We start from the raw sequence: 22244 nt of genomic DNA, 5'->3' as shown, positions 1-22244 counted from the left end.
ATCAAGCATCCATCTTTCCTCATGGACGTCGGGTTGGAGCCAGGGAAGCACCATGTCAGTGCCTCACGTAGTTAGAATTGCCGATTCACTTTGATCTGTCCTCGCTGCTGCTTTTTCAGAATGGGTTTATGGCTCTTTTTTAGCAGCACTTAGATCTCTCTGATGGGAATAAAATATTAACTGGGAAGGTATACCAATTTGAAGGGTGCTACCTTTTTGAGGCGGATTTAAATTTTAGATGTTTCTCAGAGAACCTGAGAATTAGGAAGTAGTGTTGGCTGAAAAGTTAAGGAAAATGCAGTTAGTTTAAACCACAGCTTGCTTCTCATTTATTTGGTGGTGTTCCATTGACCTTGTTGCTTGAAGAGCCAAACTGATAGCCAGTGTGACTAGTTTCATTAATGGTATTAGAGCTGAGGTAGATTTGACCTGAAGTTTGTTAAGGCATGATGCCAACTCCTCTGAAAACTCCATTATCAAAATTCTCATTAAAATGGGGGTGGGCCTGGACTGAAGGAACCACAACCAGTAATGGCTGGGTGATGCAGAGAGGTAGGAGTCTCCTATGAGCATGTATTTCGGCTTGATAGTGTCCCAAGAAAGGTGTTTTGTTAGGATTAGCATTTTAATTAGACTGGCTTGATTTTCTTACTTGAGCTGAGCTAAGCTAACCTATTTTCTTCACCTGTGTATTCTGTGGTCCTGGTCCTTGCTGTTCTTGGCAAGACATAAAAATCACCACTGGTCTGAGCAGAGGACGTAGGCTGTGAGGCAGAAATGAGAAGTCATGGTCTCTGTTCTCTGCTGTGGCCTTTACTGAGAGTGGAGTAGTCATGTCAGCCTCTCCAGTCCTGCTGCAGATGTCAGTTACCAAGCAGAGAGGGGACCTGCTGACATAACGACCCTAAAACCACTGAGAGAATGTTCTCCCCAAGACACTTTGTGCAACTTGGCATTCATCCATCCCTGCGTAACTTCACATCACTCCAGGACATCCAGTTGCATTGCTGGGCACAGTCTCATGGCTAGTAGGGTTTGCCCAACAAATATAAACTGACATTTCCAATTTCTAAAGTTTTATATTTGGAAGAGAAGACCTGATTTATTGTGTGAAGCTGTGTCTACAGATGCAAATGGGAACACACAGTGTGCATGCACTCACTATCGAATGAAAGAAATGTCACCGCTGACATCCCCCTACCACATACTTGTATTTAGGTACATGAAAGGGACTGTCTCATGTTCCTTTCTCTGCACCTGTGCAGGTCTATATGTATTTATATACTGAAGTAAAAAGCATGTGTGTGAGTTGCAGTTTTCAAATACATCTGGTTATGTTAGAGCAGGGGTGTCAAACTAATTTTCACTGTGGGCCACATCAGCTTCGCAGTTGCCTTCAAAAGGCTGAATGTAATTCTAGGACTGTATAAATGTAACTACTCCTACGTTTAACAGACCTAAAATTATATCTGGCCCTTTGAAGGCAACCGTGAGGCTGATGTGGCCCCCGGTGAAAATGAGGTTAACACCCCTGCGTTAGTGCATCCCAGTTCGTAGTTGGGTGCTTTGGTGTCTGTAGTCAGTACAGTATTTGGGAAGGTGAGTAATTATTTTAGAATTCATTTTAACCACTGAAATCAGAAAATTAGGTCAAATGCATGCTCTATTCATCCAGCACCGCAGGGTTGACACACATTTTCTTCAGTACAGAGATCCTTCAAACTTCACTGGGCAGGAAAAGAAGTAGAAATACTCCAGCTGAAAATATTGCAAAGAAATAAGGTTAGAAAAAACGTTTGAAGCGGAGTCTAGGTTAAGTACGTAGCAAAACCGATGCTTCGTATAATCATCACGTAGAAAGGATCATACTAGAGACTGCAGTGCATCTCACACAAACAGATATTATTGCTGGATGTTTACTGAAGAAAATCCTGAAATATAAAGTGCAGGGAGAGTACAGGGTTTGCTGCTCTGCACAGCGATGCCATGTGAGATACAGATAGGGATCTGACACTACAACTTGTAGGGTTGGTTTTTTTTTTTTAAAGACTGGGATTTCCTGTCACTTTCCCTGTCACTCAGCTGGTGAGATGCAATTTTTCAATGTTCATGAATCCCGTGTGAATCTGCCAAAATAATGGCTGCATTAATTAGTCACTGGCATTATTCTGATGTTTATCTTTTGTCAGTATTTTATTTAGTACCCGATTACAACTTGCTAGTTTTAATGGGAGTAGAAAGGGTAGGCAAGAGAAACAAAGAAAATTAACTCTAATTATTAGCCATAAATCTATCTGACTCAGTAAGCATAAACAATTCTGTGGTGGAAAGGCAAGCTGGAAGAAAATTGAACTGCCTGATTTCCTAATCCTCCCAAAGCCTTTACAACAGCTGGGCATTTAGTTGTTGTCAGCTAACACAAAAAGAAACATATTTAAATACAGATAATAATGCCTCAGGAGAATAGAGATTGACCATAAACTGTGATTGCCTTGTGATTTCATTACTGTGGAAAATAAAGGTATTATAATATACTGGACTGCTGGCGTGCATTTTGCTCTACGAGTTGAACAGAGGGATTGAGAGTAATTGGAACAAATAAAGGACCAAATACACAGATTTTCACTGAGTTTTTTATTTCGTCCTGAAACAATTAAAATCCCATTGAAATTAATGATTGAACAGAATTTTGGGAAAGCCAGCGTGGCTTGTTTATGTACCTTTTCCTGAGCACATATAGAGCATGGAAAGCATCCAAGTAGGGCTCAGGAAATATAAGTCTGAGCACGTTTCAGATGCCTGAACAGCTAATCTCAGGCTGGGACCCCTGAAGCATTTCCTTGTGGTGTGCAAGTAGCTGGTTTGTCAGGGTGTACTTGTACCTTCTCTTGATTTCCCAGCAGTTAAAGGTTTTTAAATAGTTAAAACACTAAAAGTGCTTTATTTATTTCAGTCTCCAGTGTTGTTATTTGCATAAGTGCAGAGAGCAGAATGATATGCCAGGTAGGCTATAAACCAAGCATCGAACTCTAACCCGTGTTAGGGAAGGGCTAGAGAATTTTGCTTTGCCTCACAAAGTGTGCTGGCATATATAGTAATGCATTATTTGATTGCTTTCCACATTGCGTATGGATTCAGTGATGCAGGTGCCTTCTTCTCCCAAATTGAAGGCTGCAACTAGCCAAACTAACAGTATGGGCAATTAAAAATTCATACAGACTTAGAAAAGTTACCTTCAAATCAGCACATTGTCAAAATTATACAAATACATATGGCCTTTGCAGAAGAGGTCGTATATCATGGAATATCTCAAGTTGGAAGGGACCCTTAAGGATCATCGAGTCCAACTCCCTGCTTCTTCCAGGACTACCTAAAACTTTATGAAACAACCCTAGGTCCAATGTCAAGCACAAAATGACAGCATCTATTTCAAAGCGCCTTGAATGCTGCTACAGTGGGATTTATACCTGCAGGAACAGTAAGACATGCACAGACATGGCCCCAGTCCATAACCCTAATTACTGCTTCCATGCAAATAAAAGTTAGTGCCAATATTAATACATAATGAAAACTGATATCATTACGGTCTTCTGATGAACCATCCTGATACTGCTTAGATGGGACTGACTTACCTGCAGGCATTGTTACAATCTGTTGGAGTCAGCAGGGGTATTTTCTCAGCCTAGGCACCACACCTCAGCAGCTGTCTACAAAGAACCCAGCATCTCTTTTTTTTGTTTTATTTATTTCAACACCAACCACTTTCTCGTTTTTCCATCTCCTTGATTGGTTTTACAGACCGGTTACCCAGCTAAAATCACTTCTCTAAGCTCACATCTCCTATTAACCTTCTCACTCCTTGAGCCTGCTTGTAGTTCTCTTGCTGTTTGTGTGAGCTGCGTATGTTTCGTGGTTGTTTCTGGGTGACAGCTGAACTGTGGACAGAGGTGTTGTTCATGTGTCAGTCACCAGCAGTGGCAACTGTTCTGCCTTTGCAAGGCATTTCTTATCATTGTGCGGGTAGTCATTTGCATGAACTTTGGTTTAGCCCATGGTTACAGTGCAGCCAAGGCAGAATCACAGACTAGTTGAGGTTGGAAGGGTTCTCTGGAGACCATTTAGTCCAACCCACCTGCTAAAGCAGGTACACCTACAGTAGATCACACAGGAATGTATCCAGCTGGGTCTTGAATGTCTTCAGAGAAGGAAACTCCACAACCTCTCTGGGCAGCCAAGGCAGATGTAGGCACAAACAGCTTTTTTTGTGTGTGTGTGTATTTGGAAGTTTGCAGTTTTGTTTTCAAAGCATTTTTGTGGAAAAGAGGTAGGATAAACCAGCCTAAAAACTGGAATCACAGTGTGATGCACCAGGGCCAGAAGTAGGTTTGTGAACTAAGACCCTCATGTTGGTGGTGGTGTGTATAGTTTGGGTATGTGTGTGCTTACTGTATAGAATTTTTCATTTAATATTTGTGAAGTGTGTCTCATCCTGGTTGACTACAGAATGTAATAGGGCATGTGTTCCTTTACTTCGTAACATTTTGATGCAGAGGAAGAGATGCAAGGTTTGTAAAATCTGTATAAGCCATTGGTTTGCTGTGGCCAAATGAGCTGTTACTTGTCAGCAGGGTGGTGTGTTACTCCCTGTATATATTTGCCGTCTGGTTCAGCTGCAAAGGAAAATATGTTCCTTCAATCACTATTATTTTCTTTCACACTTACAGCAGACTACGGATACACACATGCCCTGTTAATATGAATCAGTTCATGAGCTATGACTCATTATGTTATAGTAACTTGATTTTTTTTTGCAACAGCTATGCATATCTGTGATTAACAAAGAATGCCTTGGCCAATGTTAGAACCATAACTGATGCCAATCTTGTTAGGCATTCATCATCCAGATTTATTTCCTTGTCAAAAGTTTTCCTAAATAAGGTTTCCTCAAAGAAACATTGTCTTGCCCTCAGTTTTCGCTGGCACATGTATTGATTGAAATAAACGCGTTTTTCATGCCACTCAAGGAACTGCACATCGTGCGCTGAATACAATAAAGACAACCATTATTCTTCTTGTTACTGTAATTATTACTGTATTGCAGTATCGACAGCAGCAGCATCTAATAATAGCAGAGACCTCTGTATACTACTAATAAATCCTTGTCCTTTGTGGGAAGGTTTTTGCATCACCTGAATGATTGTTTTTATGAGATAGCCCAGAAATTGCTCCTCATTCCCCAGAGCAGAACAGCTTTCTATTAGCTTTTCCAGTCTTCCTGCTAGAAATGTAAATCTTCATATTTAGACCGTTTTCTGAGGGTTTCAAAAGCTTTTTGTGGCCATACAGTATGTGGTGTATGCATCTCCACATTTAACACATCAGAAAAGACAATCAGCCCCATAGAATAGCCTGTCCCAGTATTACATTTTTCTAGCCTGATGTACATACTGGGCAATAGCTTAACTCACATGCATATCACCATTGGCATGTAGATGCTTTTTCTTCATCCTCCTTTCCTGCTGTCTGGTCTCTGGATACAGAGTGCTACTGGTTTTCCCTGAAATCTATTTGATTCTCCTCCATTGTTATTTTTTCGTGGAGAAAAGATGTTAGCAGGGCTCACACAAATATTGGACTGAAGGAAAGCTCTTTAAGATGGGCCTGTGGGGCTTGGGGATGTTGCTTGTTGTACATCTCCTGGAGTGTCAGGAGCTCCACTGGGCTGTTTGCACCAGCCCCTTCCAGCATCCTCCTTTCCACCTTGTAGCATTCTTCCTTCCTGTTTCCTCTTCTCTCTCCTTCTTCGTTCCCTCAGCCACCTTCTCGGTTTCCCCTGCCGCTGCTCGCTCTTCTGGAGTGACTCCAGAAAGCCCCTTGGAGCCTGCCTTGGAGCCCTAGGAGTGAAGCAGACTATGGGCCTCACCTTGGTCCTCCCAATGCCCAGGTTGCCAGTCCCTGCTCCCATACCCAGGTGACGTTCATGTTGATGAGTGCCATGTCCCTCTAGGCCTTACAGCAGTGTTGTGGCGAGATGGTTAAAGGCAAGAAGCACTTTTTGTTGAGATGACGCTTTGGAAATGGTGCCTGGGGGCTGGGAGCATTGCCTGCTGCTAAAAAGCCAGGGGCCAAAGTATCCTTATGGTCATCATCTGCAGCTGAGCGGGGAAGAAGCTGTTTGTGGAGTTGTTACTAAGAGGGGGCACTGCTCACTGAGTAATATTACACTGATTGAAGAGCAGATCAGAAAATCATGATTTATGGGGCCAAAGATTTATGGCTTATCGTGCATGTAGCAGGCTGAACTGACTATCCAATTGCTGGATCTCTGAGAGACTGAAGAGCCACCCCAGCTATCAAAACTTAAAATAAATGAACAGTGGCTGTATGAGCTGCTTCTGCCTTCAAATTCTGTATTTGCATACAATTTCCAAGAGGCATTCTCAATACTGTCTGTCATACTACTTATGAATAATAGAATTGCAGAATAGTTTGGGTTGGAAGGGACCTTCAAAGGTCATCTAGTCCAACCCCCGTGTAATGAGCAGGGACATCTTCAACTGGATCAGGTTGCTCAGAGCCCCATCCAACCTGGCCTGGAATGTCTCCAGGGATGGGGCATCTACCACCTCTTTGGGCAACCTGGGCCACTGTTTCACCACCCTCATTCCAAAACATTTCTTCCTCATGTCCAGCCTGGATATCCGCTCCTTTAGTTTAAAACCATTACCTCTTGTCCTGTTTTAACAGGCCCTCCTAAAAAGTCTGTCCCTGTATGTGCTGGAAAATGGAATAGTACTGAGCTGGTTTGTTCCAGCTTCGCACAAATGCACAGTGACGCTTTCAACAAAGACAGTTCTGAAACAGCAAAAATAGTGTCATCTGCTTTTAGCTCTGTGGTCTCCCCTGAAGCTAGCAGTTCAGCACAGATACAGCTCACGTTACTTACGTTTTCTTCTGGGTTTCTTAGGGAGTGATGAATTTGGAAGGTTTTTATTACCATCCCCTGTTTTTGTTTAGAGTCTTCAAGTGTTGCCATGAGTCACTGTAGATAATGGAGAAGTTTTTTTTGAGGTCCTGGCTTAATTACAACCTCCAAATGTTGTATCTTTTGCAAATTTGAAAGAAAGGGATAGAAGGAAATGGTTCAAATAGCCGTAAGGATTTCTGAAGTCATTGCTGAGGGAAAAAATTATTCTGTATTTTTTTTGCATATAGGTATACCCCAAAATTACAGACATGGAAAGACATTTTCTGAATATCCAGTGGGGTTGCAGTAGTACCATCTGCTAACAAGATTAGTATCGCAAACAGATCACTGCCTAGGATGGTAATGTGCAAAATACACAATTCTGCTGATACTCAGAATCACAGGATGGCTGGGGTTGGAAGAGACCTCTGGAGATCATCTAGTCCAACTCAAAATACTCAGCTTCTATCAAACATCAATTTAGCTGTAGGGAGCCACATGCTGGCTCCTGGTGATTTACGTAGTTTTTGAGATGGTTTCTATGCAAATCCACAGAGTTGACAATGTGTGTACATATTTGCAGAAGAGCAAATTGCTGAAAATTAACTATTTAAATGGGAGGTAGTGACTTTTGATTTAAGCCATTTGTTTTGACCATTTTTTTTTTTTATATTCCTACGGAAAGATCTTTCATCAGTATGGCCAAAGTGACTGATGTGCAGCAAAGTGTAGCCATTTAACTAAACTTGCTACTTTTTGTTTGTTGACTTGCACACATTTATAAAAGTAGCTTTATATCTTATTTATAAAAGTAGCTAAATATCTCAGCTTAATTTTTCAGAGTTACAGTACTGGAAAAACGTGAATGAGATAGTCCTCTTTCATGTGTTAGTTGATACTATTTTGTATTTGCAAACCATGTCAAACTGCATTAGGATGGAAACTGTGATGTGATTATAGCTAATAATATGTGTACTAATAATACAGCACATACTGCAACATGTCTTACAAGCTGTGAACAGAACCGAGTGCAAAGATGATTTGCCCCCTGATTCTGCATAGGATCCAAAGGCAACAACAGTTGCAATGGTCAAAATCTGAGAAGAAAAATTTGTCCATATTTATTTATTGTAACTGTTAATATGATAATGTGGATTGTCACCATTGGAATGTAATTTTTTATTAGCTAGTTTTCAAACAATAAAAATGGATTTGAAGAAGATACTATAATCTGATATAAATATTTAAATGTTTAAAATAATCAATTTGAAATAACCTGGTAAGGATGCTCTTCCACCACTCCTGTATTTGCTGAAACTCTCTGACTGTTCCTTGAATGCTAATAGTTCCTCTTTAACTTTAGAAATGTATTTTTCTGCTGACTAATTTACATTACCCCACCAAAACCTTATTTTTCCTTTTCTTTCACCCCTTGCTGACCAAGAGCAATAGGTAGCAAATGCTAACTAATGAATCTGTCTGATGCCAGTAGAGGTTTTGATTATATGCCCAGACTCCAAATAGAGCCTTTTATGATTTTCTTGTGAATAGGAGGAGGAGAAAATATTGTATTGAGTTCTCATGTCCTGAGGCAAATAGAGGACTAGTCTCGTTCCAGTTCAATGATGGACACCCTTTATTTTTTTTTTTCAGTGAAAATGTTTCTGTCCTTATTTGAAGCAGTCAGAGCAGAGGGGCAAAAAGCTGACATTACAGGTTTCAGAATTGATGAGCCCTGTGCCGGTTACAGCTGCTGTACCCTCCCTGTGCCTTGGGCCTGGGAGCTCTGCTTGTTTTATGCTGTGTGGGAGAGGGACGTGACAGGGACAAAGTAACCTGGGCTGCTGGTAGCCAAGGAGCTAGAACCTTCTGTAAAGTGAATAGCTGCCAATACCAAGCATTTCAAAATGGGAAGTTAAATTCTTACTCTATTTGCATGGAAGAAAAAAAAAGAGATGCTACTAACCTGAGGTGTACTACTCTCTACCCACTTCTGGGCTGTTTGATGTTCAGAATTATCTCAACATCAGAAGGGCTTCCTTTTTCCAAAAATGAAGGCTGAGGTTTGGAAATAAATGACATGATTTCCTCACAAAAATAATTACTGTGAGGGGAGTGTCAAGCCATTAGGTCATGGTTACAATTTGACTTTCCAGTAAAAGGTGCTAGAGAAATCTTCACTCGAACAAATAGTAGCACTAATGATAGTACAGACAATTATTTTCTATTTCCACAGCTGCTTCTAGAGAGTTGATTAGACGTGTACTTCTTCAGAGATCAGTGGTCTTAAATAACCTGCTTAAAATAAATGCAGATTGGTATCTAAGTTGTTGAGGTTTGCCTTGGGGGATATATGCACTCTGGGAGATTAAGAATAGTCAAGATGGACCATTCAGCCCCCAACTTTCCTTGTGAGACACTGAGAAGCAAGAAGACACTAGTGTTAGTAGTGGTTTTGTGATGTGGACCTGCTCTGGAAACTTTGGTTCCTTTTAAAGAGGAACCAAGCAGTTGTCAGATGTTGCCATCTTTCAGTCTTTAGCAATCAAATGCAGAAGTCAAATTCTCTTGTGTCATTTTGCTCAAATTCATGTCCTTTCGCATTTTTAAGGACTGCTAGAGCAAGTTATACCTATGTCATTGGCCTAGGGATGGAGCCTGTCTTATGGATGGACATTGTCTAGCTCCACCATTATTTGTGTTTTCCTGCTGGAGGGAGAAGATAGAGGGTTCAGGGAAGCAGACCCACTGGTCTCATCTGGTTGCCACCTTGTGTCTGCCATGCCTGTGAGCCAGGTGGCTCATTGGCACCACAGCCTGGTGCCCGTTAATGCAGGTTCTTTGTGTTTCTGACCGTCAGTACCTGGACCATTGGGTCAGGGAATGGGTCTGAAGCTGAAGCCCTGCACGCCAGCTGTGGGTGGACTTCAGAGAGTCAGCGTGCTCTCATGGGAGCTTTGCTGGGAGACACGTTGCCCAACTTCAGCTTTGGACTTGGGCTGGCCAGAAGCGAGCCCTTTCCTACTCTGTGTCACATCATGTCACTCACCACCTGGCTGGCATTGCTCTGTCTCTCATTGTGAAGCACAGCCAAGCAGAGAGAGCCTGGGGTGAAGGCTGTGCAGAGCCCTCAGAAAGAATGACCCTAGAATCGTTTCAGTTGGAAGAGACCCTCAGAATCATCGAGTCCAACCATAACATACTAGAGAGAGTTCAGAGAAGGACAAGGAAGCTGGTGAGAGGTCTGGAGCACAAGTCTGATGAGGAGCAGCTGAGGGAACTGGGGCTGTTCAGCCTGGAGAAAAGGAGGCTGAGGGGAGACCTGATCGCTGTCTGCAACTACCTGAAAGGAGGTTGTAGCATGGAGGGTGTTGATCTCTTCTCCCAAGTGGCAAGTGACAGGACAATAGGAAATGGCCTCAAGTTGCGCCAGGGGAGGTTCAGATTTGGTATTAGGAAAAAATTCTTCACAAAAGGGTTGTCAGGCATTGGAACAGGCTGCCCAGGGAAGTGGTGGAGTCACCATCCCTGGAGGTGTTTAAAAGGTATAGTTAAATTATTTTTCTTCTTCATTTTACCTAAGAACTCAAGAAACTTAATACTCAAAAGTTGCCTGATTGAGAATTGTAGGATTGTAGACTAGATTTCTTGATGCATGTAGAAGGGGTGTGTATCCTTTCATACAATGAGACGTATTTGACTCTGTTGCTTATCACTACAGACAAATACCTTGCACTTTCTTGCTGAAACAAGTCGACGGTGCTTCCCTGCTTTTATGTAATTAATAAGTTCCTGCTGTTTGCTGTGATATGATTTTCAAAGATGTGTGAAACAGCAAAACACACTGACAGAACAACAAGCAGTTAACAGTCGATCCTTTCTTAGAGGGTCTTGTCCAAATGTTGACAGGATTAGACCCTCACTTCAGACCAGGAGAAGGGGGTCAGTTGCCAGAGAACCCCCTGCAGCGCCTGCAGCCAGAACCCACCTTTGCCCAAGACCATCAGTGTTGGGAAGGGAGGCTTTTCCCTGTGTGCTGCCCTCTGCTCTGCCTGTCGCTGCTTTAGAGAACGACTCAAAGGGAAGGTGCCTTTTTTCCTTCTCCTTTTGCAAAGAGAGCGGAGGGAGGAGAGCAGAAAGCAATGGCGTTTTGATCTGCCTGTTTCTTATTCTTGTTGCATGAACACACCAGAGGATTTTTCTAAATTAAATTAAGCAAACCTTTCATGCTTTCTCCCTGCTTCAAGAAAGCTAATGTGGCTGCTTGCAGATTTGCAGCTATAGGGAAGACAAAGATCTGTAGTGTGCTCAGACTCAAGTGCCGAGCAGCATCATGCTGAAAGAACCTGCACGAGCTTTAATAGAGTATAAAAGCTTTCTGGGCACCGAGCAAAAATCTGGTTAAATCCCTGACAGGGATAAAAGCACAGCATGTATTATCAGCATATGCACAGAGACAGGAAGGCTCTCAAAACATTTGCATTTTGGATTTGCTGTAATTAAAAGATTTCAACCTTTCCAAAAAGGTTGAAGTCATAGAAGAAGGAAATATAGGACTCCAGTTTTTTCTCATCTCCATGCAAATACTTAGGGCTCTTCCCTTTTCTCTGCACGTGTGCCTGACTTACACTGATCTTAATGACAATTTTTCTTGAATATAGGGCACGTAAAACCCCACAGGCTTATCTTTCGCATCTATAATCATCATTTTGTACTCAGATTGTGGCAGTCCCAAGTGTTCCCTGCCCCATACAGTGAAGGACTGACCTCCACTGTGCGTGGCACTGAATACACAGGCAAAGATTGTCCCCAGGCTTCAATTCCTCACGAAAGCAGACCCTTTTCCTCACAGGTTCATGTGTAGAGCTGAGTATCTGGAGAGATTCATGTCTGCAAAGACCCCAGATAATATGTGACAGGTGGCTGTGAGGCAGAATGATGGAAGCTGAGCTAGAGCAGAAAGTGATGCTTGTGGATCAGTGGTGCACGGGTTAGTTGATGACATAGTACGTATGGGTTCTTTGGGGGCAAAATGACTACTTCAGCAAGATTTGACTGTAGGCAAATTTTGTCTGACAGAGATTTCCCTGATTTTGATAAATAATTTGCCAGACTAAAATCTCTCTCCAAAGAGTCTGCGTAACTCAAGGAGTATTATATTAGTCATCTGTAGCAAATGACATCGCTGGAGCTACCAGTTAGAGGAATATTGGGCAGGTGGATTAATGCTTTCTCTAGTATCAAACAGATGCAGAAAAAAAATATTCAGGAGCAGAAAAAGAAGTGCTATAAGATTGAAAATGTCAATTCAGTTACCAGTAGCAGTCTGTAAAGACGAAAGAAAAGTGAGAAAGGAAGACCATGGCCATGGAATAGAGGATTCCTGCCCAATGCAAGAGGAAAATGAGTACATCTCTACTTATCCAATTAAGTAGAAGGTAAATAGGAACAAGTTGAAGGTAGATCTTTCCCTTCTTGGCTGTTATTTAGATGTGACTGTCCCTTCAATGGTGACAGCCCTCCCTCTGCTTTCAGCTACTCAAATAGCAGCAGACAAAGACTGTGAATAGGCACTGTGGATAAGCTGGTTATTAAATGTTTGGACTGTGACCCCCTTCTTTTTCCAGTCAGGCTGTTAAATATTCATGTAAGTGGGCTCAGACAGATCCCTGCCATCTGTCTGTATTTATACGACTTCATCCAAACAGTTCCAAAACAAGTAAAATTTTATCCTCTCACCAGCATTTTAAAGAAAAAGGGATTTCTCACCTATCTGAAGGGAAAAGGGATCTAAACACAAAGAGATTTAGCAAGTCACCAGATTTATTCATCTGGACTCCATCAAACAGGAACCAAATCCTGCTCCTTTAAGTGCCAGGCCCAGCTATAGCCCCAGGCTCTCAAGGCAAAGATTATATTTAGTGCTATAAGGTGTTGTGTAGCTCACCTAATGTTGTTCATTAACCATAAAAAAAAAAAATCTTTGTATGCAACTATAAAGGAAACTAGAGACTGCCACTGTATGTGTGGATGGGCACAGAATGAAAGTAATTGAAAGGAGAAATCAATAATAAAACCATTATCAGGCCTGTCAGCATGCACTGCATTCAGTTGCACACCTTGATGGCCAGATGAAACAGGACCATCGTGCAAGCTTCAGTAAACAGTGTGGCACATATGGGCAATTCTGTGAGGGAACAGATTGTCACAGCTACGTTTGACCTGTTTTAGAGCAATCGTGGCTCTCCCTTGGCACTGTGGATGCGCAGTTGACATTTCAACAGAGCTGCTTCAAAAAAATTAATGCCACTGTTAGGATAGCGTGGCATTTTATGAGTGAGAAGCAATTCCTAGGTTTTGAATCAAGCAACAAGCCCAGTACTTCTCTCTGTCTCCAGTCAGAGCCTCTTAAACAGTCTGAACGGGAAGGATGAAGGAACAAGACGATTGGGAAGACAAGCCCAGACATTTCAGTGTACATACATCCAGTTACTGTGGGTGTGAGGTGGTGTTACTCATATGCTTCAGGGGTTTGGATCTGAAGCTCAGATTCAGCTCTTGGAAGCCTACGTGCAGGCAGGTAATCACAGAAGAGACGCCTGGGAGATAGGCGAGGTGAGGTTTTGTACCTGCTCCCAGAAGGTGGCAAATGTGAGGTAGCAGGCCACCTTACCTTAGCTTGCTTTCTTATCTCTCCAGGCACTCACCTTCTTGCTATTTTTAGGCATGAGTGCATTTTGAAAATAAAAAGGGATGCATTTTCACTGTGGTGCTTGAGGAACTGTTACATGCATTTTGGAAATATGCCAGAGCGTAATCTTTCTGCCTTTAACACCATATTGAAATGTTTTCTTCTTTCAAGGATCTTTCTCCTTGGTTTAATCTTCAAGAAGAGCCTTAAGGCTTTGAGCTTACTCAATCGATATATTTTTGTTGACGATATTTTTTTTTAAAACTGTTTTTCAGGCATTGGAAAAAATGTCATCTGCGACCGAACGGCGACTCCCCTGGATGCCTTTAGGATGATGACCGCAGCTCATTATTACCCAAAGCTCATGAGTATCATGGGGAACGTTTTGCGCTTCCTGCCTGCTTTTGTGAAGATGAAGCAACTGATCCAGGAGGGCTACGTCGGGGAGCTGCTGGTGTGTGAGGTGCAGGTTCACAGCGGAAGCCTGCTGGGCAAGAAGTACAACTGGAGCTGTGACGACCTGATGGGAGGCGGGGGCTTGCACTCGGTTGGCACCTACATCATCGACCTCCTCACCTTCCTCACCAGCCAGAAGGCCGTGAAAGTGCACGGGTTGCTCAAGACCTTTGTAAAGCAGACGGACCACATCAAAGGGATACGGCAGATCACCAGTGACGACTTCTGTACGTTTCAGATGGTCCTGGAAGGCGGCGTGTGCTGCACGGTGACGCTCAACTTCAATGTCCCAGGGGAGTTCAAACAAGACATTATTGTGGTGGGTTCGTCAGGACGGCTGATTGTAATAGGCACTGATCTCTACGGACAGAGCAACAGCTCTCCTCAGCGAGAGCTCCTGCTAAAGGACTCCACGCCGGTCAGCAACTCCTTACTCCCAGAGAAGGCCTTCAGTGACATCCCATCCCCCTACCTCCGAGGCACCATTAAGATGGTTCAAGCTGTCCGACAGGCATTTGAGGACCAGGACGACAGGAGGACCTGGGACGGGAGGCCCCTCACGATGGCTGCCACTTTTGATGACTGTCTGTATGCCCTGTGTGTGGTGGACACCATTAAAAAGTCCAACCAGCTGGGGGAGTGGCAGAACATTTCAATCATGACTGAGGAGCCAGAACTGAGCCCGGCGTACTTAATCAGCGAAGCCATGCGGAAGAGCAGGATGTCTCTGTACTGCTAGCTTCTCTCAGCTACCGGGAAAGAATAGGAACCAGACAGCTCTTGAGGGAAATGATAATTCAGCCCCTGTGAAGGGCTTGGACATCTTAGAAACAGCTGAGGATACAGGGGAAGGAAATAGGGTGTTTGGATCAACTAAATCTGTTGATGGCTAAATGCCAAAGTGATAAGGTCCTTAGAAATGCCCAAAACAGATAGGAGACATAAGAGCTGACACAACTTAACTGTTTTAATAACAGTATTAGCTGGCTGGTCGGAAAGATATATCATGGACTCATCTCCTGCTTGCAGGTGCTTTAGATTATCCAATTGTGTTTACTGTGAAAGGTTGGGAAGATCCTCTAAGATTTTCCCTACCTACCAGAGGGCTGTGAAGGTACTGTCATGTCATTAAATTTTCTGTAACGTCTGACATGAATGGTTCCTACCATGACAGCTGACACCACCGTGCTGTAGTACTACACCTCTAACCAACACACAGAATAACAGGACTTGGTGTGAAACTGTCACATGATATGGAAAATCTTGGCAGCTCACTTTTCATATAGCTTGTTAGGAGCTTCTCTGTGTTGGTTTAGCTAGTTGTTTTTTATTTGTTTGTTTGTTTGTTTTAAAGCACAATTAAATAGGAAAATGCGTGGCTTTTAAAACAAAGCAGTCCTCAACCACAGTGCATATGCCTCAGTATTGGGGAAAGGAGGGTCTTCTGTGAGCTCCTGGTAAGTGTCAGTATTAATTGTACAGATTTGCTGGTTAAAATGGGTTGTGCAAAACCTTCATAAATGGCAAGTGGCATGAGACAGTAGTGATAGTGGATTTTATTATACAGCTGAACTCAGGCTAGTCTTATGAAGGTTTACACAAAATTTCCTGTATCCGGGACTGACTTTTGAGTGAATTCATCACGTATTTTGGTTTTAGGTGGACACTCAACGAGTGGTGAGTGTGAGTGAAAAACAAAAGAGATGAGAAAATTTCCCGTCCATTTCCAGGGGAAAAAAGTTACATAAGACCCCCACCTTTTCACCTCCTTAAAGTGACTGGCTCTTGGTACTGTAGTCATCATTCCCTGTCATCAGTGCAGGGATGGGCAAACTCTTCTGATGTGTTTGTCCTTTTCTTCTTTTTAATATTTTAGATTGCAGTCTTGAAATAATATGTTACTTCATGAATATATTCTTGAAAGAATATAGTGAAAGGCACATTAACTATCCCAGTAAACAGGGATACTGATTTGCTGCATAAAGCTGCTCCAGTGCTCATGTGTTTACAGTGTTAGGTTCTCAGATAGGAAAAAGAAGTAGAACACAAGCATAAAGCACTAAATTATTTTAAACCTGAGAAAAACCTTTTTAGGTTTTTTTGTTAATTTTGACTAGGGGAAAGAAGAGAACATTTGGATGAGCAGTAAATTAAAAAAGAAATTATGACCCTCTTTCTCAAGGCCATCAGATTAGTGTTGCCATTTTAGGATAGAAAGAGAACTGTCAGAATAATTTAGATTTTTTAAAAAACACAGTTTTGCTAATTTTAGAAGCACTAAGGGCTTCTGTAGAGGCTTCTCTTACAAATTACTCTGATTACTATATGCTCCTCTCTGTCGTGTTCCCAGTTTTAAAGCTTCATGGTTTGGAACAGGAGGGCATCAGTAGTGTGGTTCAGCTCAACTGACTTTAGTCAGCTGAAAGCTGAGTGTCTTGTCCTGATCAGCTGTGCAAGGACATGGTAATCAATATGGAGAGAGCTCTCCAAAGGGTGACTCAGTTCATCCCAAGATTGATATAGAAGAAGGTGCCCATTGGAAATTCCTGTCCTTCTCCTTTGCAGAGAATCTTGGCTTCTAAATGCTTAGGTGGCTAAAGTTAGGAAACTTGACTCCCACCGCAAAATTATTAATGTGTACTTAATTTTTGGAGATCACATGCCTGACCCTTCACGAAATATTCCCCAAAGTGTAATAGTGTGACTGATGAAGGAATAATGTAATACTGCAAGACCACACCCAAACAGAGAATTGTTTCTATCCATGTTGTTCTGCCAGTTCTAGCAACTGTCTCTGGGGCTGACCGCTTCTGCTAAGACCTTGGGAAAGCTTTCATCATTTCTTCTTGGAAGCAGCCTTTGACAAGTTTGGATGTTTTTCCTAAAAACCTCTGAGAATTTCTGTGGTTGTAACTGTGCCAACAGGAATTTGCCATTATAATTGTCATGGTGTACCATGCTATCCTGTTCCTGCCCTTGAAAAATACAGAGAAACACCAGAAGAAAGAATTTGATCAAGAAATCATCTCTCTCCTGAAAAATGAAATTAGCCCCAAAAGGATCAAGAGTGTTTTTATATAGTAAAGCAAAAAGCATCTATTGAAAATAGTGTCTAATTCAAGTCATGAGTGCAAGCCCAGTGGATAATTAACCATGTCTAGTTAAACATCACCCAAAACTGGAACAAAACATGGACCAAAATGTTTGTGAGTCTTGCTTCTTAGTGGTTTGACCATTGTGCTGGAATGTCTGTACACCTCATTTTGGTTCAGAAATGTTGACAGTTTTTCCTATCTTTATTTACTTTTTTCCTGTGTCGTCTTGGGTTTTGTGATGCCAGCTGAAAAAAAGATATGTTGGAGTCCTGTTCCCCACCCCTGCAGAGAGCAGTCCCCAGGCAAGACACAGTGTGTAGGGATAGTACTACTGAGCTCAACCTTTCTGTGCTGGATCCAAAGGTTTAGGTGACAGACATCATCCCTCCTCTGTGCAGACTTACTGATGCAGATAGTGCTGCTTAGCAGAAAGAAAATCTAATGCTTTGGTTTCACAGCCATCTGATGCTAGGATTAGTGCTGGCTTGCAAATCCTGTCTACCTCGTTGTGCTGGCCCCTGAGAGGCGGCAGAAAGAGCAGGGCCAGGGCGGGACCTCCTCTTCTGACAGCAAGAGATCTGCTAGATTTAGGTGAACTTGTTACCTAACTGGGATGGCAGCAGTAACTGCATACGTTCAGGATTGTGTGACAGTTTTTCCATCCTGTAGGAGGTGAAGGTGCTGTAGTGTCAAGTGTAAAGATACTAAACTGCCACCTGGCTTAGCGGAGGAAGGAATTGGTTTATTTATAGAATGTGTATTACTATTCTGAGATATTATTACTTTAGAGTCTGTGATCTTTCTTGGCAGCATCAAGCCCCCTGCTTTTTTGGTACAGTTGAAAGTACATTACATTGCCCTAAGCAGCCTCTGGAGTTCACATGGGGTTTGAGAATTTGGGCAGCATATAGCAGAGATGGACCTGATTGAGCTGAAAGGCGGTACCACACCAGGAAACGTATATTTGGAATTGCACTTTTAATGCTGTTCTTTAATGCTGTGCCACAAGATTTGAGATTAATGCTGCTAGAATTGGTGCAGGCCTAATAGCCAAACTGTGGCTACTGCTGGAATTTTCAGTAGCCCCCAAATGAGCTTGTTCATGCCCTAGGTAAGGAATGTTCATTCCTCTTCCCCAGGGCTGCTGTTGGAGAGGTTTTCCTTTGCCATCAACCCATGTATGCAGGATACTGTACATTATGGTGTGTTGCCAAAGACAAAAGAGCCAAAGGGGAGAGCCCATGAGAAACACTCTGCTGCTCTGCAGGGGTCTGTTCCAACGCTGGGGCTGTCAGCTGAGAGATGATGTCTTATTTTGCATGGGAATTGCATTGGGGTCCACACCAGGGGTAGGGCAACCCTATGCTGTAAGACAGCAGCGCACAAGTCCAGTCCTTCCATGTGCTCAAAGGGAGAGTGGTGGCTGCAGCAGGCAATGACAGGGAGGTGTTTATGCAGTCTGGTACCTATATGACCTATATGCCTGCATCAACAGGGAGAATATGCTGGTCACGTGGAAGGTGAGGGCTGCACCTCCTGAGGGTGACAGCAGCAGCCTTGCCCCACCTCTGTGTTTGAGAGCCCAAGAAGGGACCCGGCCCTCGAGGAAGCAGCATCCGTCCTATATTCCTGCCAGATCCGTGCATGTCCTCAGTGCTGAACTCACTGAGGTCCTACATGGAGGCGTAACAACTCTGCAAGAGCTTGGGGTTCCTCTGTCTAATATCATGCATGTGTTCAATTAGGAGTACTTTAGCTGTGTAGTTAGAAAATACCAAGTAGAGATGATACGTCCTTACCCGTGCAGCCAACACGGCAGAGAATCGGGGCATGCACAGATGAGTTTAGGCTCAGGATGGGCTGCTGTGGAGTTCATCCTTTGCTTTGGCTGAAAGCATGAGAAATTCCTGCCCAGCCAGATGAGGGCAATCAGAGGCACTCTCCACTTTGTACTTAGTGTTTCCTTCTTTTGTATAGCTTTTGAATCAGTGACCATAGAAGGGAACAGCTGTCCTGAAAGTTCAGCCATTCAAAAAAGGAGGCTTTGCTGCTGTGTGTGGTCACAGTGCAAGGACAATTCAGTTTCTCTGTTATTTATTTCTGTGTCCATACAAACATGGAAAAGACTCCATTTAAAATTACTAATTTCTCTACCAAAAAAAAAAAAAAAAAAATTTGGTGGGTAAAGATAAACATAGTATCTTGATGGTGTCTTTGCAGAGATTCAGAAATCACTGATGGAAGAATTTCTTGTTGCTGGTGATTTTTATACTTGGCTGTTATTTATGGCCTTCAATATAAAATACCACAATTCATGAAGTCTAGTAACTGTTGAGTTCTGTTTTTACAAGGGTTTAAAAGTACCCAGCAGACTTTTTCCTTTTGCAGCTACTCAACACTGGTGTGAGGTTCCAGTGGCCCGGTGATGTACCTTTAAGTATATATGAAACTCCACACTGGACTGTTTGAGCTCTGCAGTGCTCTCTGGGTATCCAGGACTAGTTGTCAAGTGGCAGGATATTCAGGACAGCAGTTTCTTGTTGAAGTTGTTACTTGTGAGGAGCAAAGTTTGTAAATTGTAGAGATGAAGTATGGCTGAATAATAATTGGCAGTCTTATCTGCTTTCAATTTTCTCTCTTTTGAGCTGCTGGATGAAGTCTCTCCAATAAAATGTTTCCCCTTAACAATAACTGCCCACTTCCATTTGCTGATGAAAACAAGAAATTTTAAGTAAATGGGACTATACATAATGCTGCATTCATGAACCAATGTCATAACCTCATGACTTACTGGAGCCAGAGCCCGGGCAAGTAATGACTTTTTTTAAACTGCCAAGTCAAAGCCTTGGGGTTGGGGAATGAAGGGTATCAGCTTAGGTCAAACTGAAATAGCTTTTATTCAGCATTTTCAGTTAAATGAATAAACAGAATGGCTATGGTCAGTCCAAAACCGAACACAAAACATGTTTGTAGAAGGTCATTTGCATTTTTTCTTTCAGAATTAAGTTACATTTTTAAAGAATGCTGTTTTGAAATGAAAAGTTTTTAAAAAAATCCATCTTGTTATGTTTTGGTGTGTGTGAAATTAACTGTTTGGGAATGCGTGTGTTTTGTGGTTTGTTTGTTTGTTTAAAGTTCATACTTTAAAAAAATCCCATCCGTAAGGTTCAGTGAACATCCATTAAGGACGTTCAGTGAATTCAGCTGCCCTTGGGCAGGTTTGGCTCTGAACCTGCAGCCTCACAGTGTCATGCAGTGACCCCATTTCTAGCATCCGAATTTGACCATCTGGGTTTCATTTGTGTCTTCTTGTGGCAGTGGGAAAGCTGGTTCATTACATGGAGTTGGCTACAGATAATCAAGATACTTTCTGCAGCAGTGCCAGCCATCGTCTTTAAAAGCACTTAACTCTGTTAACTTGTTTACCATGGTTATTTGTGACCTTCCAGCCATGTGCTGTCCATTACTTTTCTTTTTACACCAGCTGTCAGACTCGCTTCCCTCCCCTTTCCGTTTCTCATTCCACTTCAAGCCATGAGGCGGGTCTTCCTTGTCCCCCAGTCTGTGTCACACATGGCATGCAGGGTGGCTCACCTACAACTCAAAGTAACTTCGGACAACAGATTCATTAAAGAACATGCTAACACCACAACTGCTCAAGTAGGTGGCACACCGAATGCCCAGCCAGGGCAGGAATCAAAGCCTCCCTGCTATGCTGTGCTTCGCAAGCGACACTCACTGTTTCTCTCTGTTTTCTTTTATTTGATTTTGAAAATCAGAATACGTTCAGTTTGTTGCTGTGTCATTATTAAGTATATATTTATTGTTTTTCAGACATACATACGTATATATAAATGCTATATATATATATAATGTCAACGCATGGACATATGTACAGTAGATATTTTAAAGAGCTATTTATCAAGAAAAGTAAGTGTTATAAGTAAACAGAGTTTATATTTTATATATTATGTAGATAGCAAAAAAAAAAAAAAAGTGGTTAAATTATAGTAGGACTTTTGGGGGTGGGGGGTGGGGTTGGAGAAACAGGCGAGGGCTGGTTCTAGCATTTTCAATAGCCAAACTACTTTGTACGGAAGCTGCCTGCTGTGCCTCTGGGCTGCAATATCTGTTTGTTTCTTCTTCTGGAAGATTATGTGCATTGTTACTTTTACATTGCTTGGGGAATGTAGTTAGTTTATTCTCAGCCAACTGGTATGTGCTGCTTAAAACATGGTTTCCTGCTGTTCTGCATATTTGCATTGATGGAATAAAAGGATCTTAACTGGCAAATAAAAATGTAAAAGGATGTGATCTCAGCTGTCTGTCGTTCTTCTCCACAGTTGTATTGGGGGGCAGGGAGGGTAATAACTATCGCCTTTGCCTGGTTTCTGGCCGGCTTGTTAAGTTCAACACATCGGAGTAAAACACACGGGCTTTTGCTTGGGAGTGGGGATTGTGATGGAGGGAGAGGAAGAAGAAGGTTTAACACTGAGCTATTTGAAGGTTTAATGTTATGACAAGGCCTGAGCTAACTCCTGCTGGAGTCGTGTGTCCTGAGGAGGCATCTGGTTTTATTGCCGGTGGATGCCAATATGTTCAGGGAGGTTTAGGCTGGACATGAGGAAAAAGCTCTTCCCCCAGCGGGTGGTGGAGCACTGGAACATGCTCCCCAGGGAGGTGTCACAGCCCCAAGTGTTCAAGAAGAGACTGGACAATGTCCTCAGACACATGGTGTGACCTGTGGGGTTGTCCTGTGCAGGGACAGGAGTTGGACTCAATGATCCTTGTGGGTCCCTTCCAACTCAGGACGTTCTACGATTCTATGTCCAGTGGCACAGCAAGACTGGGGCACTGGCCATCCCTGCTGAGCACAACTGGGAGATTGTTTCAGGGCCGCCCTCCCTGCCTCCCTACTGCTGTCCTGGGATGCCTTTGTTTTCCCTGTCCTCAGTTTCCCCAGAGACATCCCCTTGCCTCCTTTTTTCCTTTGGGTCTGGGTATCTCATCACCCTAGAGAGGAGCTCGTTACTCC

At 42.7% G+C, this 22244-nt stretch overlaps 1 protein-coding gene across 1 annotated transcript in view; it reads left to right on the top strand.

The window, feature by feature from the left end:
• Nucleotides 1–21523, top strand: part of GFOD1 (Gfo/Idh/MocA-like oxidoreductase domain containing 1) — a 74986-nt gene extending 53463 nt beyond the window's left edge. The window contains exon 2 of the mRNA XM_065831465.2: nt 13934–21523. Coding sequence (XP_065687537.1) covers nt 13934–14853 — 920 coding nt within the window. The 3' untranslated portion in view covers nt 14854–21523. The remainder of the gene's footprint in view (nt 1–13933) is intronic.
• Nucleotides 21524–22244: the final 721 nt, after the last annotated feature.

The sequence above is a fragment of the Patagioenas fasciata genome, chromosome 2 (assembly GCF_037038585.1).
Source record: "Patagioenas fasciata isolate bPatFas1 chromosome 2, bPatFas1.hap1, whole genome shotgun sequence".
NCBI lineage: Eukaryota > Metazoa > Chordata > Aves > Columbiformes > Columbidae > Patagioenas > Patagioenas fasciata.
Note: the sequence above shows the minus strand (reverse complement) of the source record. Positions and strands in the feature narration are given on the sequence as shown.